General features: G+C 52.1%; 1 protein-coding gene across 1 annotated transcript; it reads left to right on the forward strand.

Moving 5' to 3' along the window:
• Nucleotides 1-8,411: 8,411 nt before the first annotated feature.
• LOC100539826 (SH3-containing GRB2-like protein 3-interacting protein 1) lies at nucleotides 8,412-25,377 on the forward strand (the record flags this gene model as incomplete). Its single annotated transcript, XM_031554894.1, is given in 16 exon segments — nucleotides 8,412-8,479; nucleotides 9,563-9,587; nucleotides 10,985-11,062; nucleotides 11,841-11,897; nucleotides 12,416-12,470; nucleotides 13,162-13,337; nucleotides 15,533-15,557; nucleotides 15,878-15,929; nucleotides 16,182-16,267; nucleotides 16,809-16,895; nucleotides 17,329-17,403; nucleotides 18,717-19,097; nucleotides 19,100-19,162; nucleotides 22,085-22,206; nucleotides 22,625-22,751; nucleotides 25,159-25,377. Coding segments are annotated over 16 exon segments (1,545 nt in total), but the record flags the coding sequence as incomplete, so codon positions are not given.

A 25,377-nucleotide genomic window follows, 5' to 3' on the forward strand; every position in this document is an offset into this window, starting at 1 on the left:
GGGGCCGGGGTACCCCCCCGCATGGGGTCTGCACGGCCCCGGCCCTTCGTGCGGGGTCGTGGGGGGGTGGGTGGGGCCGCGCGATTTATGGCCGTGCGCTGCTATGTGTGCGCATCCCTCCACCGGGAAGGGATGCTCCGAGAGGGACCATTCGCCGCCGGGTAGGGAGGTGCGGTGCTGGGGAGGGGGCACAGAGGAGATGGAAGGGGAGATGGGCTCCGGTTGAGCGCTGTGTGTCTGTGCGGGGAACGGCCCCCGGGCACCGCTTGCACAGATTGTAACCCGCGTTATCCGCTCGGCCATATGTAGAGCTCCTCCTTACGCCTTCTGCGGCGAGATGCCGTGGAGGAAGGGTTTTATCCGCTTAAAGCAGAACGGCTCTTGGCCTTCAAGGCCCCAGCACGCATCGTAGAGGTGTTCTGCTTTATTCGTGCCACCCCGGTGCAGGGTGCCCGGATCCAGCCCCGTGTGCGACCTCAGCAATGGGCAGAAATGGGGATCCGTGGGGCCGTCACCCCGCTGTGCCGACGGAAGATGCCCACCTCCCCTTGGTCACATCCATGACCGAGGGCTGCGTGCGCTGCGTGATCCCTTGGGGTGAGGGGAGCGGGCATCCCTGTCCTTCAGGGCCTTATTTATGCTCCACCGACGTCGGAGAGGGGATGGGTGCGAAGGGAAAGATTTGATCTCAGGGCACAGCGCTGCGCTCCGAGCCGTGACTCACAGCACAGCCGGTGACACAGCTCGGCTGCGGGAGCCGCTCCTCGCGAGCGCTGCGTCTTCGGGGGAATTAACGGGTGGGAATCGCAGCCGGGCTGCTGCCGCGCTGGGTGCGGCGGCTCCGTCTGCCTGCGGAGGGGGCTGGGCTGGGCTCCCTTCTGGGTTCCTCGGTGGTTCTGATGGCGGTGGGATGGTGGCTCACGGAACCGTCTTGCGTGGTTTTCAGGAAAAGGGGACCGGCTGTAGAAAGTTTCCCCATTACCGGCGACTCGTGCGTGGGAACTGGGGTGGAAGCGATAAAATGGAGTGAGAAGAAATAATTAATGCTTTTGATTAATTTTTAAACAGTTGGAAACTGGCTTTATTTGTGGGAGAGTGAAACTTTCATGTCCGGTGCCCCACTGACACCTTGCACAGAGGCTTCCTTTTCATAGAACCCTTCCGGTTGGAAAAGCCCTTTAAGATCACCAAGCCCAACCCGTTCTTGCCGTGCCCATTGACCACGGCCCTAACATTTTGAATGCCCTCAACTTAGAACCAATTTCAAGCTCTCAAAGCCTTGTGTGAAGCACTTGTGTTTCCCTGCACTGACTGTGCCGTGGGGTTTGGGTGGTGCTGAATTGGGGCACTCTGGGGCTGCTGGTGCCACAGAGCTGGCCTGACTGGGGTTGGGTCCTCCCATGGGAACAGGAGAATGTGGCCTCTTGGGGTGATGGGGACTTGTGCTGGGTTCAGGATGAAGATGGGGTATCTTCTAGTTCTCTTTGTAGATGGGGGCAGAAGCCATAGAAAAGTGGCGGGGGGGGGAACAAAACAACCTGGTGATGTTGTGAAGGTAAACATCCACGTGCAAGAGAACAAAGGGGTGTATTTATCTCTTTTTTTTTTTTTTTTTAATCTGTTGCATCTTGGGTGCACTGAAGCTCTGTCATATGGCTCAATTAAGTTTTGAAATCACTGCTGCAATGTGGTGCTCAGTGCAAATGTTGTGCAGTGTTGGAAGATCCGCTGATGGATGATCCCATAGGGGTGGCACTGGGGCCGGCAGTTCCTCCCACCCTCCCTGAGGTCAGAGGTTGGCTGAGATGGCAGGAATTTCTGCTCTGCTTTCTCTGAGTGTTTCTGGGGCATCTGGTCATGCTGGGGGCTTCCATGGGCGGCTGCTCACGTCCCATATGGCCACGCTTTGTGCTGCCTCCTAGCAGTGCTTGTCTCAGCTGGGTAACACTGGGCCTGGGGGCAGCCAAGGGCACGGAGCAGAGGAAGCTTTTCCTTTTCCAAAGAGAGAACCTTGGCTTTGTCATGTTTTAGGTGGTCTTGTTCTGATAAACAAGGTGCTTCTGGATGTCAGTGTGTGTGTGTGTAGCACGTGGGGCTCAGGGAGTTTCTGTATCGGCTGGGCTGATGATGGGCCTCGATGCCAGCAGATAGCAGAGCTCTGGGCACACCACCCAGTCCAGCCAAGCTGGTTTGGGATTTTCCAGCTGTTCCTAGGGCAGCACGTTTCTCAATAGGTCTTGCTAAAGGAGGGAGGGAGGGGATAAAGGGATCTAGCTTGAAAACAACAACAACAAAGCCCCACCCAAACTCTGGGAATTTGGGAAATGTGTTGGGTTAAGCCTGATAGCACTCCCCAGTTCAAACCCACGCTGTGTGAAGGTGCAGAGGATGCCAGCTGAAATAGGAGCTGGGCAGCCAACGCAGAGCCCTCACACCATGTGTCGGACTGCTGGGCCATGAGAAGTATTGAGATGTTTCTGGACAGGGCTTTTTGGATGGGAAAGTAGAAAATGAAGGGCTAGAATGAGAACTAAAGGCCTCATGTGGCACTGGGGGGGAGTCAGCTTGGATATTAGGAGAATTTTCTTTTCCAAAGAGCGCTCAGCACTGCACAGCTACCAATGGGGTAGGGGGTCACCATCCCTGGGTGTTCAGAGCTGTGGGGATGTGGCACTGAGGGGTGTGGGCACAGGGGAGGGGATGAGAGTGGGCTTGGGGAGCAGAGTGCTTTTCCAGCTGCAATGGTTCTATGGTTCATAGGTACATGGGATGCAAATGTAAAAGCATTCGTTTGGTGAGCCCAGTTTGAAGTGTGCCCAAACACAGCTTTTGGAGTCCCTGCTGCCCCATTTGTTGGTGTTGGGCACATTATAAGGACTCTTTAGGAAAAAAGGAATCCAGGTTAAATCACGTCTCCTTGAGTCTTTGCCGCAGGGCCTCAGGCAGCTGAAGGTTGGATGAGTGGTTGCCCACAGCCATCCCTGCTGCACAGAGCTGCTCAGTGCCCAAATTTGCCCTTATTGTGTCTGTGGAGACCTTCAGGGAGAGCCTTTTGCTGTTGAGATGCTGATGGTTGCTGGACGCTGGCTCTCCCTTCCAGGCACACGTGTGGTGGTGTTCCCATCCTCCGTGCTCACCCAACGCATCCTTTTCCATAAGATGGTATATTTGTGCTGTGTACATTCAGTGGGGATAAGGAGGACCCTGGCTCCTGCCCTGCTCGTGTGTAACATAGCAGCACAAAGCCTGGCCTGCTGCTCCTGAATGGCCTCAGCTATTCATTTTTAATTGAAGCTCAATTACAGGCTGATGTTCCTGAGGGTTTTTGGAGGTGTGTTGCTCTGTTGGCAGAGGAAGGCTGGCGGAATGGCTACAGCTGCTGCTGATGGTTGTGTGCTTTCAACCCCATGGAACGGCACATCCGTCAACTTCTGGGTTGGGTTTGGGTATTTTTTTGGTTTCACGGATGCTAGGTTTGCAGGAGAGCTGAAGGAGCAGCCCAGCCCTCCCAGCAGGGTGTGGGGGTGGCCAGCACTGGGTTTGCCCATACAACCCTTCCAGCAGTGGGGGTGATGCTGCCCCGCTCCCAGTGCAAAGGCAGATTGATGTGAGATATGGATTGGGAAGCAGCAAGGTACCAGCACTGGAAAAATCACCCAATGCAGCCATGTCAGGGATCTGCTCCTCACCATCCCAGCGCCCTGACCTTGGCACACCCTTCTGAGGGCTTCAATTATGACTCTTTAAATCTTACCCAATGCTGAGTGCCAGCTGTGCTTTCATGTTCCCCACTCCCAAGCACCTCTGAAGCACTGCTGTGTGGTTTGTGCAGCAAAGATGCTGGGGGTGACCGCAGCCAGACCCATCCCCGTGGAGGTGGGGGATTTTAATGGGTTTGTACCTGTTTGTTTGGGGGAAATTCTCCCCCCCCAGTGTTTTCTTCTTTTTTTGTGTGTGCATGCATATGTTTTGTTGTGGCTTTTCTTGAGAACTATTGGGTGAGGGTGGGGAAAATAACCTCCCACCCTCTGCAGCTGCGGGGAGCTGAGCAGCCAGCTCAGGGCACGGGGTGTGCTGGAATGGCTGTGGGGGTTTGGTGGAGGTGGGGCTTCCAGCACAGGACGCAGTGCTGGGGGGCACCTCCTGCCGTGCTGCTGTGCTGTGCTGCAGAGCCACTTCTACAGAACCCGGCGGAGACATCGTTAGAGATGCGCCCTGGTATTAGAGCTGATGAATTATGAATGGGTGCCGGGCTTTCAAGTGTGTGTGTGCAGTGTCAGTGGGCATTTGTCACTCTGCATGTCCCTTGGAGAGCATCCCAGCCCCCTGCTGCCATGCAGCCCCTCGGCTGGGTCTTCCGCTGTATCCTGCCCTTGTCGCTGATGCTCTAAGCTTACAAACAAGCTTGTCAGTACAATGCCAGCCTGGGTGTTCTTTTGGCTTAACCAGAAGCTCTTGTATCACAAGATATAAGAAATGAACGCAGACACAGCTATGGCGAGGTGGTACCAAGGCATGCACCAAACCCTCCCCTGCACAGCTAGAAGCCCCTCCCCACGACCTGTGGTGCTCATGAAAGGATGTGCGTGCAGCTCTTCTTGTGGGCTGAAAGGCTGGGTTTTTTTTGTTTACTATTGCTGGGAGCAGCACTGAGATGCTTCTTCACATCCCTCAGTTTTCCAGGTAGGGAGATCCCATAATGGCACTGCCATGGGATGGATGGAGGATGGGCCAAGGGGGAATGTGCAGGGTTCCTTATTGTTGAGCTTTGGTATTTCCCACTTGAAGTACTTCAAACCTATAGCATACCTTTTGAAATGCACGTTCAGGATATGCAGTAGTCCCCACACAGGTGAGGTTTTCTGGAAGATGGTGAGATTTGTAAATATGCCCAAGATGGGCTCATCTGGTGTGCTTCTCATAGGACCATAGAATCATTCTGGTTGGAAAAGACCTCTGAGATCCCCACTGCTCCCACTGGCCGTGCCCCTGGGCACCTTTTGGTCCCTCTGAGCGTGCCCTTCCTGATGGGGAAGGAGGTTGGTTTTAGTACAATTCCTTGGAGCTTTGTAGGGTGTTGCCCTCGTCTTGGCTCTAGTGCAGAAGAAACCAGTGTGATTTATTAGTGATGTTTGCCCAGGTCCTTCCACCTGGGACCTGGAGCCCCTCTGGGCAGTGTGGCTGTGCTTTGGAAGCAGGTGCTGGGAGGGGCTCAGTGCCTGGCGATGGGGGCTTCCTCTTGGGTCAGGCCTCCTTGGCTTTCTTATTAGTTACACGTTCTTGTGGTTAATCCCCTCTCTAAAATCCAAGTATTTGATGGCAGACCATGCAAGAATGGGATGGTTCTGGAACTGGAAAGACAGCCCGTGTTGTGCTTAATTTTGGGTGTGAATCTTCCCAATGTGCAGATGTGAATTTGAATGTATTTTGTGTAAGTTAACGCTTCTGGATGACCATGTTGGCACTGAAGCAGGTGACACCTCTTCCCTGGCAACCCATCCAGGCCTTGGTTGCAGAGCCCTTTCCTGACCACGCTGGGGGACACCGTCCATGTTGTCCTTGTGTCAACAAGTCCTCCTGTAGCTGCTCAGTGCTTGGGTGGTCTCTGGGAGTGCCCTCATCTCCTGTTCCTGACCAGCAAACAGAAAACCCTAAAAATAAGAATCTGAGCATCACTAGGGAGGGAGCACCTGTCCTGGGCCATGACTTGCATAGCACAGCAACCTTGAGAAGCGTATTTGGCATTTGTGTGCCAGCCAAGAATGAAAGCCACAGCTGTATCTGCACCTTGTGTCCTGGCAGTGCTGTGGGGACACTTGTGTCCCATGGCTCCCTGTGAGCTGATCCTACAGACCTGATTGTGGGGTAAACAGGCAGCAAGCAATCAGTGTGGCTGCATTCCTGAGGTTAGTGCGCAGCATGTGCGTGATGACTTGCTTCCTTATGATCTTAAATATAAAATATATGTATAAGTGTAAAAGATGCTTGGTGCAGGCATCCATACCATGCTGTGCTCATTGCTCCTTTACAAGGAGCCAAGAGCTGCTTCAGGTTCCAGCGTTGTTTGGGTGCCCATTTAGATGTCATTGCACTGTGCACCACAAATGATGGTTACAGTGCCCGTGGGTGCATCCTGCAGCCTGTATAAGGGTTTTCCAAGCAATCTTTGGAAAATGAAACTTTTTCTGATGGGCCTTGTTTTTGTGTGGAGAGTATGGAGCCTTGTCCTTGCCCTGCAAGATATTCTTGGTCCCCAAATAGCTTTGGATCTGTCAGATCTTCTAGCTTGGAGCCTGGGGCAGGCACGTGTCAGTCCAGAGGCGTTTTGTCTTCCCTCTGCTTTGGTTTTGCTGAGCAAATTGAGGGTTATTCATTCTGGAACAAAGTAAATACTGTCACTTGGCTTGGAAACAGCAGCAGATTTCCCCATGTTTGGACCTAGGGAAGTAATTCAGCAGGAGCAGGTGTGCATGCAAAGGGAATGGGCATTGCCTGCATCCAGCTCCAGGAAATAAACAGCCCCAACAACGCAGCAGCAAACCAACTGCAAAACAAACTGACCATTTCATGTTTCATGGTGTTCAGAGTTGATGCTGTTTGTCCCTAAAATGGCAGAATTTCTCCTTTTCTCCTCCCCTTGCAGGTGCTTGGGGTCCCGAGGCTCCATGTGGTCATGCATGTGTTCATCCCAGTGCAGAATGAGCAGTCCCAGTGGATCAAAACATTTGAATAGCTTTATTTTAATGCTTCTGTCATCAAAAAAAGAGCATTTGGGGCAACAGTATTCCCATGGATGTTTTCTCTGTTGAAATGGATATTGCTTTTCTGAAGCTCTTCCTCCCAGCACCCCTCCCTGTTGGGGGACCAGGAGCATACAGGAGCATACCTGTTGTCCCATCCAATGGAAGGAGGCCGCTGGCACTGGGAGAATGGGACTCTCTTTCTTGTAGAGCTGTTAAGTCTTTGGCCTAGAAGATGTTTGCACAGTTCTTAAGATTAAGGTTGGAAAGCCTCAGAGCATTAAATACCGAGTTGCATTTCTTGGATACTGATTCATAGGTATTACAAGGAGGGGGGGAAAGATGGTAGTAAATGGAAGGTGACTAATGCCCTGCTGCAGGGAGCTGCACGTTTGGGATGAGAGCCCCAGCATGATGCACTGGTTCTGCTGTGGTTGGTGGTGCTGTGGAAGCTCTCACTCTTCCTTAAACATCTTTCCTTCCCCTAAGTGTAGTTACATTTCCAGCAGATGGTGGGTCTATTATATAACTGAGCAGGAGGCTTCGTTACAAAATTTAGCCAAATTGGGCTTTTCTTCAGATAAGGCCAAACAGCGTCTCAGTTTGGTCATTCACTTCCCTCCCTGTTCTACTTTGGGTTTGGAGGTCAGTGTTATTCTGGGGGCTGAGATCTTCCTGTGTTATTAATAACTTGCTTGGTGGGAAAGCTGGGAGACGAGACGAAGCCAAATGAGGGCTGCTGTGCAAAGGTGTGGGGTTCGTGCCTGGGGCTGGGCTGCTGCACTGCCTTCAGACCTGCTAGCACTGACCCCGAAGCTCCATCAGCGGCACCAGAGAGTTGCCATAATCTTTCCTGGTGCTGCCAGGCTTGGCCCTGTTGTTGGACAACCAACCATCTGGCTGCAGCAGATCAGGAGCCTTGAGGCTTCTCTTGTGTTGTGATAATTCAAGTCTGGTGGGCTGTGATGTGCTCCAGAAAGGCAGCACTGGGGGTGCTTGTTGCATCCATCCGGAGGAGTGAGATGCTCCTGGGAAAGCAAAAAATGGCTTTGGTTGGAAGGCATGCACAAGCTTGAAGGCAGAGCAGAGGAGAGCAGCAGTCCAGCTTCGTGGTAGGTCCAAGCGGTTCAAATGCTAAAACAGCTACCTATGTGCACTCATTGCAAGGTGTTCGAGTGCTCTCAGGGACAGCTTTTCCTCTGGAAAATGGCAGGGAAGGCCCAGAGCTACTGTTAGAAGTGATGCTCGGCCAGTACCTGCAGCTTTGGCCGTTGAGGGCTGTGTGCCCCTGTCCCCAGCGGGTCGGTGCTGCTGTAACTATAAACACTGTGCTGAACCACTGCATCAGCCTGGTGATTTAAGTAAGTTTTTGGTTTTTCTTCATTTATTTACCCCTAAGAAAGGTTTCCCCACTGCCTGCAGTGTGGTGAGGGAGTGTATCACTAAGACAGTAAGGTCAGAAATACTTACTGTGAAATATGCAATTGAGCAAGTTAATGAGCATTCACTTAATAATGGCAAGGTGTAACCAGGAGCACGTGCTGCCTGCAGTGCTCTGCTGGGTGGTTCTTTTCACCTTCTTTATGACTTAGAGCTGGCAATTGGGGAAGCAACCTCTTGGTGGTTTAATTTGGAGTGTAACATGCATATTGCATTCTTATACTCCTACCTGCAGGACTGAAAAAACGTACAAGGAAGGCCTTTGGTATACGCAAGAAAGAAAAGGACACCGATTCCACGTAAGTCAATGAGATATAAAATGCATTAATAAGTAATGATGGCAGGACAGCAGTGCCAGGGCAGGAAGGAGCTGGGTGTGTTGGGGACATCTGTCATCCTCAAGTCACGGCTCACAGCGATGGCTGCTTCAGAGCTATTTCCTCCCGTGCACGCAGAGACCTGCAGCCACGTGTGCTCTGTAGTGCTGTGGGAACATGCCTGTGTTTGCCATGCGTGGTGACACTGAGCGGTGATCAGATCAATCTCTGCCCAAATACTGATGTGCACATCTGCTGGAACCTGTTCAGATGCAAACCCCATTGAAACAGGAGGGCCTTTGGTGGGCAGTGGTGGCATGGAGCTCAGCTTCGCTGCTGGAGGGACTTTGGGTCCCTGGGCCACATCTGGAGGAGGTTGGGTCACAGCCAGCAGAGGAGAAGGCTGTAGTGAGGGAGGTGGGAGATGAAGCCTGAGATGAGAGAGGAGCACGCATCGGCGTTACGGTGAAGTTTGACAAAAAGGCATTAATCTCCATCAAATTAGCCCAACCCAGCAGCAGCTCCCTTCAGGTTTTCTGTGGTGCCATGAGTCAGACGTTAATTTGTGGAAAATCTCTGGCAACACATCAACAAGGGGCCAGCCTGGATCCAACAAACACATCCGTCCCTTTGCTAAGCAGCCCCTTGCTGACACTCGGCCCAGTGTTGCCTTGTGAGGCTACTTGCTGTGCCCCAGGGCCAAAGCCCCCAGACATGGTGGTGATGGGAGGTTTTCAGCTCCACCTGCCTAAAAAAACCCACCCAAAAATGAAGCAGTGATGCTTCTGGCAGGGAACAGTCTTGCTGCATGGAGTCTGAATTACTCACGTGCGACTTCTACCAACTTCTGCAGCACAGAAGCACTCTGTGCCGATGTGTGCGCTGTCCTACAACACGAGAGCACACTGTGCAGGGTTTCTGAGGAGCACACCAGCAATTGGGCTTTGCTGGCAATGCTGTAATGACAGCTCCAGTTGCTGCGGGAGCATTCAGAGCACCATTTCTGCATTTCCTCAAGTGGGGCTGTGCTGGAGCTAACCCAAGTGCCTTTTCTGTTCCTTGCAGGGGGTCACCGGACAGGGACGGCATCGTAAGTACCGCGCAGTGCTGCGTTAGCAGCTTTGTTGGCCATCATGGGAGCTTATTTTGTGAACCACTTCCTCCTTAACATAGAAAATAAGTGTCCAAGTCCAGATGAAGCTGTTTAAATAATAATAATACAGGACTCTGTACAAAATTGACAGGGTGAAAATAGGCAGCAGGTGCTGTTACCCCCTGTGGCGGCTCAGGTGCCCGGAGATTCCAGCTCCTGCTGAGCGCAATCGGCTCAGGGCAGATTTTCTGTGGTTGGGGTTAAGGGCAAATCGCCACACACCTGTTTCTTACATCAGTTTGTTTTCTATATTAAACTGAAATGAGGATGGATAGCTGTCCTCAAGATGCTGCTGCTTTTCTTGGTTAGGGATAGGAAAGCTCCTGCTAGAACCAGGCAGTGGAAGGAGCACTTTAGCTGCTTGATTTCCAATTTACAGTTAAGTATGTTGGGCTCAGACTGGGACTGTGTGGATTCAGGCATTAGAGGCTTAAAATAAGCCCTAGGGAGACGTTCAGCAGGAGAGCAGCACTGCGTGCCCAGCCCAGTGCCAGGGACACATGGCATCGCTGTGCAGTGTGGCATCATACAGACATCAGGGTGCCACGTTGCTCCTTTAGAGATGTGCCATCTTGTTTCCTACATCTGATCCAAGATCCTTGGCTTTGGGCTCACCCACGTTCCTCTGCCGTTCGTTACTGGCTGTTAATTAGTGATTAAGAAGCCTGCAGCTCAGGTAGTGCTTTAATCAAGGCTCTGTTCAGCAGTTAAACAAAACCTCACAAAACACAATGAAATAGAGTTTTGTGACATGCAGAAATATGTAGTAAGTAAAACTGCTGCATTGAGCAGTGCCAAATGTAATTTTGGGCAGTGAAAACCCAGCTGACAGCTCCTTGGGCATGGCTGATGGTAGCACTGGTTCAGATGGGCTGAGGGCAAGATCTCTGAGCTGGAAACCTAAACACCACTTCCAACCCTTGCCAGCAGCTGATGCTTTCTCCGTAAGATGTGTATTTTGGGTTTTGCAGGTGGTTTGGTTTCTTGTAGGATAGGCAGGGTTTCCAGTGCTCCAGTAAGCTGCAGGAAGCAGGAAAGCAGTTTCTTTACTTTTTTTTTATTTAATATGTAATGAGAGCACTGAGTATTTTGGAATTGGAGCATGGAGAGATTTCAGTTTTCATCCCATAGCATGTTCTTGCAGAAAGCCATATTGTGGTAGGGATGATAGCCCTGGGGCCAACCTGACTGCTGAATATGGCCCTTCTGGGGAGTCCTCCCCTCCTTATAGACCCCACAGTGTTTGCTGATTCCTTTCATTTGTTCTTCTGTTTAAAACCAACCAACTGCCCAACACGTTAACCCTCTTTCTGCCCAACCCCAATCCATTCCAGCCTCTCAGCCCTCATCTCAATGAGCCACCTTGCCATAGCAAACCTGAGGGCACACGGGAGCAAGGAAAAAATAACTCGGTAAGGAAATGCTTGGTTACAGCTACAAATGAGTTATTGAGAACAGAGTGTAGTTCTTGTTTAGAGATCCAGACTGCAGGAAAATGTGGGTTAGGTTGAGTTAGGCCAGTACCTGGGCCACAGAATTGCTGGATCATGTCAGTGCCATCGCTGTTGGGAAGAAAAGTGCATTGCTGGTGGCAGTCACCTCTGTACAACAGCAATTTGATGATGACCCCAACCTTGGAAGTGAAGGACAATATTGTACTTGACTGTATTCTTCCTTTACTCTCCATCAGATACCCAGGACTTGGTACACACTGTTGAGTGCTGATCACAGGATCACCATGAGCCTCACCAGCCCTGGGCAAGGCCCATTTATAGAAAAACTCTATAGTGGGGCTTGGTCATCATTTTGATGCTTGACTCCAGGTCTCTGTGACCATTATGGCAGCTTGGGGCTGGCACAGCTGTGATTCTGGTGAGCAATGGATGCCTGGGGCTCAGCTTGCATCCTGGCCCCTAGAATGGCTGTGGCCTGGCTGCCTGTGATGGAGAACAACAAACCCAACCTGGGTGGGCACAGAGCCATCTGCCTGTGCTCCCTGCCCTTGAGAAATGCCATCTTTAAGGGAGCTTAAACCCAAGGGTTGGTTTAAAGAGAGCCCCGTGAACCTTTGCTCAGCTTATGTGGTAGTGTCTCACTACACAGGTGCACGAACACCTGCGTATATGCAATGTTCTCCTATTTTTTTCCTTCATTTTAAGTGTTGAAATCTTGTTTTCCCATATGTTACAGAAGAAAACCAACGGGGCCCCAAATGGATTTTATGCAGAGATCGACTGGGACAGATATGTAAGTGTCTGAAGGCTCTGCCTCTGCCATGGGCAATGCTCCTTTGTGAGCCGTGTTCCCCACCCCCACTCTCTGCTTCAAAGATGAGGCATACTGAATAAAAAATAATGACTTCAGAGACATTATTACAGATGTGCAAGGAAATAAATCCTTCTCTGGTGTGTATTCTGGATCTCTTTTAAAGGAAAGGGTACTAAAGGACATGGTTCAGTGGGCGTGGGGGGACTAGATGATCATAGTGTACCTTTCCAAACTTAATGATTTTATGTGGCATCAACAAATTGAGAACTGATCCAGAAGGCAGGCTTATAAAATGGTCCAGAAACCAGGTGACCAAGTGAAGGACCATTCTTCACTCTGTAGGTGAGGAAAGCACTGCCCTGTGCCTCAAGGACATTGAGGACAACCAAAAACAAACGTGGCTTGCAATTGGGTGTTGCGAAAACAAATTTAGTATTGTGACAGCAACAACAAAAACAGCAGCAGTGTTGATCCTTCATGTTTTGTGCCCCATGCAGAACTCCCCAGAGCTTGATGAGGAGGGCTACAGCATCCGGCCCGAGGAGCCAGGCTATATCCTTTGTTGTGGACTTGGCCTCTTGGCTTACGACCTGTAAGATGAGCTGGGGTTCACAGAAAGGCCATTGGCTTTTATGGTTGTGGGGTTTTTGGTTGTTTTTTTTCCCTTTTATTCACCTTTTGAGCTGTTACTCTGCAGCCCAAACCAGCTCCCAGAGAGCATTAGCTATGGCAGTGGAACAGGAGGCATGTTTAATTGCCTTTGATCCATGCTATGGCTTGAGCAGGAGCGCAGTACTGGGCAACCTGATGCACTCTACTTGGTTGTGATCTACAGGTCTATAATGCATCCCCATAAGGAGTGAGGAGACAAGGATGCAACCTGTGGATGCTGCATGTGTGCCAAGCTCGGGGCTTATAGCATCCTGCTCACAGCTGCAGAAGGGCAAGCAAACAACAGGATTCCACCTTCTGCTGATGGAGGGCTTTGTCTCCATCAGAGCTGAGGGAGGATGGTCAAGCACGAATGCAGACCTTGCTGGGCTGCAGCAGAGCAGTCTTCTTACCCATTTCCATGGGTAGTGCAGGAGGGCTTGTCCCTGCAGCTGCTCATGCCATTGAGGTCAAGGGTGAGTGCTTCAGAAATGCTTAATTCCCAATTATCGGTGAGATGCAAGTTTTTGACCCGTTGCTGAGCTGGTGGGCGCTCCTGATCCCCAAGCAATCTTCCTTAGCTGCTCTGCACCCACCAAAGGGAAGCACTTCTACTCCTCCAGTGAGTCCGAGGAGGAGGAGGAGGCCCACAAGAAGTACAACATCAAGATCAAACCACTGCAGGCTAAGGATATCCTGAAGAGCGCAGCTACGGTGGATGAGCTGAAGGCATCTGTAGGCAACATTGCACTTTCTCCATCCCCTGTGGTGAGTTCTCCGTGTCCCCAGCTCTTCTCCTGTCTGCTTGCTTTGGCCCAGGGAGTCCCTTCCCTTGGGTGTGAGTGGGGAACCTCGGCTCTGGGTCCTTATCAACTGGATCCATTGAAAGCAGCGGTGGGGCTTGGTCGCAGTTCTTGAGCTGGGGAACATCTGTGGGTTCTCTGTAGTGCTGCTGTAGGATGCTTCCCTCCCAGGGGTGTCTGAAAGGAACAGCCATGTCTGCTCCCTGGTATGAATGCTGCTACCCGCTGGTTTTCCTAAGGCTTGTTGAGATTGTTATCGCATCCCTGTCTGTTCTGCTTGGAACAGATCTGTGAGGTTTGCTTTTCCTATGGGCTTTGGAGTGGGCTATAGAGTGTCTGCAGCTGAAGCTGCTCAGAGTTTATCTTCAGCCCTCATCTGAAGCCAAAATAGAAGCCAAGGTGAAATCCTCCCTGTTTTTATTTCTCTTTCCCAAATCATTGCAATGCCACTAGCTTACAGAAAGGTGCTGGGAGAAGCTGATGCCTTCTGTTCATAGGTGCAAACTTTTTAGTTCTGTGTTAGCCCCTCACAGAAAGTATCTTATTTTCTCTTTTTTTTTTTATTTTATTTTTCTGCATTCTTTTAGAGGAAAAGTCCGGTAAGAAATACATATATTAATTTTTTTGCTTACAAACTTCTAATACAGTCTTAACTTGTGTTCTCTGCTTTCCTGGCACCTGTTCTGCATGTCTCTGGAACTAGAATGTAAAGGCAAATCACAAATCTGACAGTTCTGGAAGGCGTGATGTTCGTTGCTGTCTTTCACCCTTGGGTTTAGCTTGGTGGGTGGAGCAGGGAGCCCAGAGAGGCAGTGGTGCCCCATCCCTGCAGACACCCAAGGTCAGGGATGAGCTCTGAGCACCTATGGAGCTGTGGGTGTCCCTGTTCATTGTGGGGAGTGGGACCAGATGGCCTTCAGAGGTCTCCTCCAACTCAAACAGTTCTGTGATTCTATGGATAAGAGCCTGGTTGTGTTTCCTTGAGATGTGTGTAGTCCATGTGCTCTGTGGTAAGGCTGTGGCTGGTGCTGGATGAGATGTGCAAGGGCACAACTCTTCATGAGCAGGTTTTACACGCATCCTTGTGCACCAGCATGTAGTGGAAGGCAGGAAAGAGCATCTGTGTTTTGTGACCACAATGCTGCTGCGTGCAACTGTGGTGTTGTCCTCATAAGGGCTTGGTGTGAGGCCATTCTGAGCCCAAAATGGGCAAATTTCCTCTGTCCAGGGGTGCTGGTCTCCACTTGTGCTCCGTTGCAGGAGCTGACCCAGGGCACCAGGATCTAAGGGTTTCAGTTGCCAAAATATCCATACCCGAGGGCATCAGAAGGGCAGGTGTGGGATGTGCTGTGTGCCTGGCTTCTGGGGTCTGTGCCTACCAGCACCGCAGCACAGAGGAACCCCAAAACACCCTGAGGGCAGCTCTGCATGCACCACCCTCGTTGTATTCAGAGATGGCCGTGCGTCAGCATGGGGCTGCTTGAAAAACTGGGGGAAGAGCATCCCAGGGGTCCCAACCCTGAGTTCCCAAGCAGGAATGCTCCCTGTCCCTGGGATGCCAGTTCAGGCACGGTGCCACACTGGTGCTGACGCATCCCTCTCTGACCAGGTGTCTGTTCTCTCTCCCTTCTCGCTGACCGCAGCGGCGCAGCCCGGTAAGCTCCTTCCTTGCCCCCTTCCTTGCTGCCTTTGGCCATGTTTGTGCAAGCAGTGATGTTGCAATGCTCTGGAGGGGGATGTGAGGGGGCTTTTACTGCATGCAGGTGCTGCGTGTTGTGTGGCGAGAGCGGGGCTTTAGGTTGCTGACCATGCATTATTTGGCGTAGATCAGTCCCTAGCCCATCAGAGGTGAGGATTTTGTTTTCATGCTGCCTCCAATGGGTGCTCATGTGGTTGGAGTGACAGCTGTCAGCTGTGTGCCGGGGCTGCCAGGGATGGGTTTATGGGGCGCAAAGTCTTCTTGCTAGGCTCTGTCTGCTCCCTGTCTGCTGGGAGCAAACCCGATTTCCTAGCGCATATGTGCGGGTGGGCATCTCTCAGCCACGCACAGTAACTCTCAGCCAATTTCTGCCCTGTGTGCCGTGCTGCTGCTGCGGGTTCTGATCGCGACGTGCCTGTGTCCCTGCACACCCCGCTGACCTCCTGTGTTTGTAATTCCAGGGGATGATTAAGAGGAATTTATCCAGTAAGTATGTCCTAAGTAATTAGTGCAGACAGCTTGGCGGTGGCGGCCTTTAAAATTAATTTAATAAAGGGAAGGGAGGGGGGAGGGCGGGTTTGCTGCGGCAGAAATGATGGCACCCAAGTGTCCCCTTAAGGAAGGCCGTATGGACATCCCTGGGGTGCCCTGTAGCAGAAGCACAGCCATCTACTGTAGAGACAAGAGCCAAGTTAAGCTCAGGCTTTTCTCTGCCTGCACCTCTATAGTGGGCTTGGCATGGGATGTGGGGGGAGATGTGGGGTTGGGGGCACAGCTCTAAGCTTGCTCTGTCTGACCTTGCACAGGTGAGGAGATTGCACGGCCCCGGCGCTCCACACCCACGCCGGAACCCAGCAGGTCAGTCTGGGGGGTGTATGTGGATACAATAAAGGGGCCAGCAAAAGGCCTCATGGCTCCATGGAGTCCATCAGTAGGGCTCTCCACTAGGCTACCATTAGGTTGTCATCCAGATGTGACTTGAAGCACCTTAGCACACAGTCGCATGCATGCCGAGAGTCTAAAGCACACCAGCTCCCTGCAAGTACACGTTTGTGCTCAAGCACAGCTTCTCACAGCACATTGTGAATGTTGTGTGCCTCTGTCCCACAGCAGGAAGCCCCTGGAGGACCCGGCTGCGCTGGCACCGCTCTTTGGGCCCCCACTGGAGTCAGCATTTGAGGAGCAGAAGCTGGACGGTGTGTTGGGGTCTGCACCCATCCCTCATAATGAACAGCTCTGCTTAAATCTTGGAGCAAAGCTGTCCCTACATGTGGCTCTGCACGTATAGCCTGAGAGAAACAGTGTGAGATGCTTAAATGTGATATAGAGGAGTTGTTGGGTTTTTGTTCCCCAACTGTGTAAATGCAGCTGGGCTTCTTTGTTTAATACCTAAGTTATTTTCTCTGTATCCTAAAGTTCCAGAGGATTTCAGTAATTAATTCAGTGTTTCACTTAATGCAATAAGCCTCCAAAGACACAAATTTGCATTGTTTTGTTTGTCAAGCATCATGAGTGTCAAACTAATTGCACGTCCTGTTTAAAAAGCAGGCAGCCCTGTAGTTATCTAACATTACAGGGAAAATAAATGCCTTTAATTAGCGAGGGGTTGACATCAGTGTTTAGTTTCCTCTCCTTGCAAGCTTTAGATGAGCACACCTTAACTGCTCCTTCTGCTATTTGCAGGAAAAAGCTTTATCATCTCCATTGCACTTGTATTTATTTGCTTTCTTTTCCCAGCTCCTCTGGACCAGCCCGAGATCTGGGGCTCCTTCCAGCCCAACAGCACTGAGTCCCCAAAGCTGCAGAGACCTTTTCCAATTGGAAGTAAGTTGACAAAAAAAAAAAACCAAACGTGTATACATACATGAACCCAAACCTTCTGTTGTTGCTGCTGGCTCTAGGTAGTGTTGGGAGAACAGCCCAGTGCTGTGCAGAGGGAGCAATAGGGAAGCAGTGCAAACCATTCATGGAGATCATTTTCTTCCATCTTCCTTGAGTGCTCTGCATTCAGCTGGGCGTAGAGCTGGTCCCCATAGCACATTGAACCAAGGGAGGGTCAGGTTGGATACTGGGAGAAATTCTCTTCTCCCAGAGAGCGCTCAGCACTGCAGAGCTGCCCAGAGGTTGGGGACCCCCATCCCTGGGGGTGTTCCAGAGCTGTGGCACTGAGGGATGTGGACATAGGAGGGTGGGCTGGGGACCCCAGAGGGCTTTTCCAACACAAATCATTCTATGCTCTCCTCTCCTTCTCTCGCAGCTCCTCCACCACTGCCTCCCAAGAACATCCCGGCCACGCCGCCCCGCACTGCATCACCCCTGACAGTGGCACCAGGTAAAGGCCAGGCGCACAGCTCCTAGCACGTGATGTAGTACGGCCGGATCTGGACCCGCGGGGTTGGCTCCCCCTAGGGCATCCCATGCAACGGCTGCATTTCAGATGTGGATTTGGCCCCTGTGTGTCCTGTGTTGCGTCCGTGTTTTTTCAGCAGATGTTGTGTTCAGGGCGATGCTGCAAAGACGTTGCTGGTCCTGAGCTGGTGTTGCTCTGGCTCGGTTGCTGCTCTCTTCTCCCCGTGCTGCTGGTGTCAGTCATTTCTGGGAACAAAATATAAAGCCAGCCTTAAATCCTGCTCTGCATTGGCAATAAATAGCTCTGCTGCCTCCCTCCCACTCTGGCTGGAGCCATCCAGCCTGCTTCTGGGCCTACGGAAGAGTGGGCTTGGGCTGCTCCTGCCCACTGTGCCCTCCCAGGTTGTGAGCAGGGAGAGGCATATATGCTGCACTGTGAGTGAAGGAAAGCTGAGTGAGGTACTGGCATGCAGCTGGAGTAAATCCAGCACTGTGTAAGCATGCAATAGATGGTGCTGCTTGTAGGAAGGGATTGCAGTTCCTGCTCCTCCAGGCTGTGCTGTGTGAGGTCAGACATACTCCTGCATAGCATGTGTGCAAAATGCAGCCTCACTCCGTGTCCCCGAGCTGCAAACAGTGAGCAAAGCAGCAAACTGAGCTGGGACAGGAGTGTGGGCATTGCACTGTGCTGGGGTGTGTGATGGAGCCTCGCAGCCAGGTGTTGTCAGTCATTAACAGTGATGTGTGGTGATGGTGGCAGCTCAGAGAGCAAGCAGAGAGCCACCAGAGCTTCATCTGCTGCCAGCTGCAGCTGAAATACATACACCCTATGTGCTGTCCTGTACTGCATGCCCTTTGCCAGTGGGAGCGTCAAACCAGCATGTGTAAATGTATATATTTATATTTGTGTGTATAAATATATATATATGAGAGGAGTGTAAGAGAGCTTCAGTTTGCTGTGCTTACTGTGTGAGTCTAATAGCTAACTAATAATTCCTGGTGATGATAATGACGCTATTTAGCCGTGACATAATGAAGGCTGTGTGCCAGCTGTAAATGGTGCGTGGAAAGGAGCGCCTTGTATGAGGCAACCCATGGGGCTGGGCGGCTGCATGCTCTCCTGTGCAGTGTATGTATTTCAACCAAGTGTGCTTTGGGAGTGATGTCCCCCAGCAGCCGATGAGCCACGTGCTTGGCAATGTGCTTTGAGCATCCCTCTAGAAAGCAGCTGGCGCCAAGCCCCGCGCCACCGCAGCCCTCTTAATGCTAAGCTTAAACCCACTGCTTTGACCACAGGAGGTGACCAGCCAGCCACGGAGGCCAAAAGTGACAAACCACCAACAATCAATGACTTGGACAGCATTTTTGGCCCCGTGCTATCCCCCAAGTCTGTGGCTGCTCATGCGGAAAACAAGTGGGTCAATTTTTCCGATCCATCCCCGGAAAACACGACGGCGGTGCCGAGGCCCCGGGAGCCAGCAGCATCCCCCCCGGTGGTAATGGGCAGCCCAGGGGCTGAGCCGCCCCGTGCCCTGCCCTCCCCGCTGCGCCTGGACGAGCTGCAGAAGAAGGCTTTGGAGCAGCCCTACGCGAAAGAGGAGAACGCGGAACCGGCGGTCGCCTCACCGAAGGAATTTGGGCCGGGACAAAGAGCCACCCCGCCGCCCCCTCCGCCGCCACCTACCGTACAGTCGTGTCATCCCCCGGGCCGGGCGCCAGCAGCGGAGCAGGAAGCCCCAGCGGTACGTCCTGCTGCCCCGCTCTGCTTCCCCTGCCCTCGGCCTCCGTGTCGTCCTCCTCCCTGCTCCCCACTGTGTCTGGTGTCAGATGGGTCTGAAAGCCTTCCCAAAGCCTTCCTTCCCAAAGCTGAGGTGTTCCATCAACCCTTCCCACCTCTGCTTTGTGTGTACACCCAACGTCATTGGGAAGAGGGGGGCTCTGTCTGCAGCTGTGTCATCTGTAGGCTTCAGAGTGAACAGAGGCACAAGTACTTCAGGTAAATCATCACCTTGGCTTTTTCAGTCTGCTTGTCTCGCACCATCGCCGTGGGGCTGTTGGGACCTCAGTAGGTGAGTGGGTGAATGCAGTCCCTGTCTGCCCTGCCCGGGTTCTGGGAGCAGGCAGCCAGAGCTGGGTTTTGAGAAATGGCTTTCAGAATGTGTGTTTCAGAGAGACAAAACCCGATAGCTTTGTCCGATGTGTGCTGCCTGCCTGGCTTCACCTGCTCAATTATAAATGTGTGTCTGCTGGGGCAAGCGAGCTCTGAGAGGTCAGTTTACACCAGATCTCTGAGCTTGAAAACCTGCAGCCTTCTTGTGTTGTGTCAGGGCAGAAGCAGGGCCCTGCACCGGGACTTGTGCCACTCATAAAGTCATATAATATCCTGAGTTGGAAGAAACCCATAAGAATCACTGAGCCCAACTCCTGGAACATCCTCACCAGCTGCCGTCCTGCATGGAGACCTAATCCAGGATCGACCTGTGTCCCACTGCTGTTACCAGCTTTACATCAAGAGCATTGGGTTGGAATTGGTCCCGATCACTTTAATGACAGTCCCACATTGGATGGGGGAGGGAGGGGGTAAGACTCCCCTGCTCCATGTGTGGTTGGAGGAGCTTTGGTGTCTGTGGTGCTTTGCTTTTCCTGTGAGCGTGGCTTGGCTTTGTGGCAGTGCTGTGACTTCGTTGTGCTGCTCCCATAAGGTTCTAGGGGGTTGGTGGAGTGGGATCCCCGTGGCACCACTCAGAGCTGGAGCGTCTCCAGGAGGTCACCGTGGGACTGTTGAGTTTCTCCATTAATTACTTCCTGCCCCCAAGATGGCTGAGCTGCACTGACTAAGCTGAAGATGGGGATGTGATGGTGGGGCAGGTGGAGGAATTCCCCTTGGTGTGAGCAAGGAGCTGCCTGCAATTGGGCTCCCTGTTCAGAGTATCCTCATCTCTTACTTGTTACCTTCTGTCTCCTTTCTGCGTGCTTTGCAGACTGCTGGCTGCTATTCCTAACCAGTTCAAGGTGGGAAAGCGAGCTGTAAACATGTCAAATGTTGAAACATGCGCACAAAAATAGTACAAACCTTCACACAGCCACATCTGGTGGCAGTTGGATGTTGCTCCGTCTCCCTTACTGCTCCTCTGCTTTCTCTCAGTGTGAGGTCTGGGTTGCTGTACCCAACCCTGGTCCACCTTTGGGGTGCTGGGGGGCCTGATGTACTCCTGCCTTGGTGTCCCATGGGGGTCTGGGTTCCCCCATGGCTGGACAGGGAATCAGAGTGTGAGCAGGATCCTGCTGGGTCATGGTGCGCTGCTGATGGTTCTTTCTGCAGAGAGACCTTACATGGGGAAGAATGAACAACTCTGTGTTAAATCTGGCACCTGGAAGGCCTTTGGCCAGCTGATGGGACATTGCTTCTGTATCAAATGCGTGTATGGATCCATCACATGACATTGAGTACTGCTGGATTACCTCTGAATAATTCTGGTTTGGCTTTAAAAGTGGCACAAAGGGGAGAAAAAATCAACCTTCGGCACCCAAATTAGGCTTCTAAATAAGAACAGCTTAAATTTCAGAGATGCTTGGGTGAGTGGCTGGGACTCATGCTCTTTAAACAAACCTACATCTCATCTTAGCACTCAGTTACGTAGGTCCAAGCTCCACAGGCTTAGTTTTGATGTTTTCTTACTGTGAGCTCACATACAAAATGCTCGGTGAGCTGTTTATCTTCTAAGTGGGGAAATACAAAGCTAAAAGCATTATCTTACTGTCTGCTCAAGCAAAACATGCTGCTCCAAACCAGAGTGCGCTCCTGCAGTCCGTGGTGCTGGTAACCAACGCTGGGTAGGTGGGTGCTGCAATATCAGGGCAGCATCGCCATGCTGCAGATCCACTTCTGTTGGGCAGCAGTGGTCTGTGATTGCTGCACAGTGCTGATATCAACAAACTTACCCTGGGAGGAAGTCTACCCATGGAACAAAGAGATCCACTGGATTTTCTCTTAAGCGTCTCTTAAAATTTCTGTCTGGAGGCAAAAAAGTCAGCATGGCCACAGCTGCCAATGACCACAGTGACCATGAAAGCCTCACCATCTTCTTCATGGAAGCTCTCCCAGAGAGCTGGGCTGTTGGCAGTGCTCCCAGCAGATCTGCTTTTCCGCCCTTCCCACCCTTGTTCTTCTTCACTGGGACAAAGCCACATCCCTGCCTGGCCTCTCCGCTTCCCATGGCTGGGAAATGGCCCCACGATGGCCCTGTGCACTGCCCTGAGAGCTGCAGAAGCCCAGCGAGAGCTGTACCAAGACAAATGGAGGAGCAGTGTGGTTTTGTGGGACGCTCAGGAAGAAGAGTTCAAACCTGTTCTCTTGCCAACACAAGCTGTCGGGATGGAGGGGAAGAAGTGCCCTTTCCCTACAGCTCTTGGCACAACAAAAGCTGTTGCAGGTGGAGATTTCACTCCCAGTTCATCATTTTCTCCTGCTTGGATAAAGCTGCCTGACTGGGGTCACCCCCACGAGCACTGCAGCAATCACGGTATGCTCAGCTGTGCAAAGCTGCTGCTCTGGAGCAACCGCCATGGGGAAATTGATGTGGGAACATCCCGTCCCCTCCCCACCGGCTCCTGGGAGCAGATCTGTGTGCTGATGTGCTGCTGATGCCCCATCTCTGTTGCAGGCTCCTCGTCCCCAGCTCGCCCCGGCACACCACTGGCCGCCTGCAGCACCCCACCACCCCCACCACCACGACCCCCATCCCGGCCCAAGCTGCCCCCTGGCAAGCCCTCCGTCGCAGACCTGGTAGGTGCAGCATGCTTGCGTTCACAGGGGCTGCTTGCAGTTTTTGTTGCTATTTATGCACAGAAATAAATGGTGTGGGAGAACAGCAGCGAGCTGGGGGGTGCAGGGGTTGGGTCTGCCTGGGGTTAGCAGGTATAGAGAGGGTGGAATATTATTCCTGTGCCAAAAGGGATGTGGTGCCCTGCATGAAGTCTGGGCCACTGGGATGTGAAGCAGCACAGGAAGTGGGGATGGGAGCATCAAGGCCATGCCTACCTGATACTGCTTGCACTAAATGCAACCCTCCCCATGGGGACCTCAGGCTGTCAGCAGGTGGGGTGCATCACGGTGACATCTTCAGCGATAGCTTCTGTTTGTTTAATACAAATGTTCTGTGAGTATTTTCTTTAACCTTGTGTTATTTTATGTTTTTCTCCAGTCCAGGCCTTTTAGTCCTCCTATTCACTCATCCAGTCCTCCTCCGATAGCACCTTTAGCCCGTGCTGAAAGTACTTCTTCCATATCTTCCACCAATTCCCTGAGTGCAGCCACCACTCCCACAGTTGGTAAAAATCCTACAGCACTGCTTTTCTTTCACCTTTCCTTCCTCCAAACGGCCTTGAGAGAGCGCCCAGCCCCTTTTGGTTTGCTAGCTCGGTCTTTGGGTTCAAGCTCATTCATTGTAATTAGGTTTTCAAATGCAAACAGGGACAGCAGCTGGGTGTGGCGGGTCCTCAAGGTGTTGTTGTCGTGGAGGCTTTCTCCAGCAGTTATAGAAAATATGTGTTTGGAGAAGGTAGAGGTTATCATCAAGTGCAAAGCAACGTGAAACATGTTTGTGGTCTATAAGGTTGGTCAAAAGCAGCTTTTTGTGGGGGATGCTCATACCCTGGAGGGGAGGAGGGCCGGAAGCCAGATTCTGGGATCCAGGAAGCAACAACTGCTCAAACTCTTCAAATGTCTGAAATATGCGTTTCCCCTTAAAGTGGGAGTGGGAAATGGGCTCTGGCAAAGGCTCTTCGAATCCCTTTGCTTCACACATCCTCAATCATAACAAGGTGCTGCTTCTGGAGGAAACATCCTCAGAAACACATTTCTTGCTCAACCCATGGGGTGCCCGTGTGGCATGGGGCACCTGCAGATACTCCATGTCTGGCTGTCAGCTCTGAGGTCTGTGCTCTGGGGGTGCTGCCTTCCCCTGTGCCTCCATCCCTGTCACCTTGCCTGCACCCTCGCTTCCCGCAGCTCCATTTCGACCAGGATCACACCCCGCTCCCTTTTCTTTCCGTGGCCTTTCCTGTTGGTTTTCCTGTTCTGATGATGTGCCGGCGCGCTCGGTGGGGATGTCCCATGACACTGCTGTGCCACAGGCTGGCAGCAGCTGGGACCCTTGCCACAGGAGCAGGTTGGATGCTAGAGAAGATTGCTAGAGAAAGAAGAGCAACACAAATTTGTTTGTGTCTGTGCGCGCTTGGCAATGGTGTGAGGCATTCCATGGGATCTCCCAATATGAGGCCACTGGGAATGGCAGCACTGCCTCCCGCCCACGTCTCCATCCCACTGGGGCTTCACCCTGGAGGTGTCATGGGTGTAGCTCTTCAGCTCCATTACAGCATGCTGCTGCAAACTCATAGAGGCTTTGATGGAAGACAACCGAGTAAGGGGCAGGTGGAGGCCAGGAGGAGTTGCTATGAAGTTTGGGCTGTGCTCATTGCCAGCAGCCCTGCCCTTGTGTCGAGTTCCCCCTGGGATGAGCTTGAAGTATCTCCTCTAAGCGCTCATTTTTACATATACGTATTTTCCTTTCCCATATAATTTAATGAATGAAGCTTCTTCATGATGTTTTGCAGTGACTCATTCTGTGCTCGCTGTGTCCACCCTGGGCAGGGGTAGGCACCACCACAGTGCTTTCCTTGCCCCAAGGGCTGCAGCCCCTTGTCAGAGCAGACAGTGCTCTCAGTGTAGGGTCTGACGATGCCCTGGGGATGTCCACCCCCACCACGATGCTCCCAGAGCAGTAAAGTCCATCAGAGCTCATCCAAGGGTGCTGGGAGTGGTGGTTTTCTTGCGTGTCCCTCATGCTGTGCTGGTGTGCTTCCGTCCTGGTTGCATGTGCGGTCATTTACTACAAAGAAAGAAGCTGTTGTGTTTGTGCCAGCAAGCGTGCAATTATTTTTCTCGTTAAAATTCTTCTCCTTCTGTTTTTGTTGATAGATTGTGCTGCTTGGTTTCACTTGGGACTTGTTTTCTCGTTGTTTTTCTTTATTACTCTCTTCTTTGCGTTTCTCCCATTCGTGTTGTCAGAAGAGGATGCCCTATGACAAAGTGCCCACGTCTGCACTGTGGGGAAATGTGGCCTGAAAGTGGCCCTGGTGACAAAAAGCACTGAGGGGTGACATGCCATCACCTCGCACATTCCAAAGGAAAGGGTTCATTCAGCAATTCAGGATGTTGTTCTCCCCCAGGCCCATCACTTTAGCAGCATTGGTTTCAGGCGCTGCTTCTTCTCCGGCAGTTTTGGGGTGGTGTGAGTGCAGCTGACTGGTGACAGTTCCAGTCGGGCATCTGCTGCACCGTGTGTGCGTCCACCTGGAGCTGTGTGCCCTGAGATTCATATCGCCGTGCTGCAGTCCGGCCGCACGCACTGCTCTGGTCATGCCCATCATGATGTCCCCATGGGATGCGATGTTGGCACCGTCTAAGGCACCCAGTCCTCTCCATCCATAGGCAACAAGAGAAATCCTTTCCAAGTGGGTAGAGATTCCCTTCCATTGGGCTTCCATAGCTTTGCTTCCTGCTTTGTTCTCCAGGCAAACCCTGAGTTTCAGAGCCCGCTCCCGCCCCGCACGCTCTTGGCTTGCTGCGCTCCCTGCCCCATAGCGAGACGGATGTCCTGCTCTGTGACTCACTCTATGTCCTTCTCTCTCCCTCTCCTGAACCTTCCCCATCCCGCTTCACCTCCTGGCCATACAGAGAATGAACAGCCTTCCCTCGTTTGGTTTGACAGAGGAAAGTTTTATTTGACTTTCGAAGGTAAGTAGTGCGCAGGCTCAGCTGCCGCTCGCTCCCCGCTCGCTCGCTGCCCCGGGCTCCCCCGATGCTGCGGCCCAGTGCTGTGCCAGGTGCTATGGCTGCTTTGGTTGGGTTGATGCTAATTCATCAGTGAGCTGTTTCCTGTTGGCTTACTTTAAA

The sequence above is a fragment of the Meleagris gallopavo genome, chromosome 10, assembly GCF_000146605.3.
Source record: "Meleagris gallopavo isolate NT-WF06-2002-E0010 breed Aviagen turkey brand Nicholas breeding stock chromosome 10, Turkey_5.1, whole genome shotgun sequence".
NCBI classification, from domain to species: Eukaryota; Metazoa; Chordata; class Aves; order Galliformes; family Phasianidae; genus Meleagris; species Meleagris gallopavo.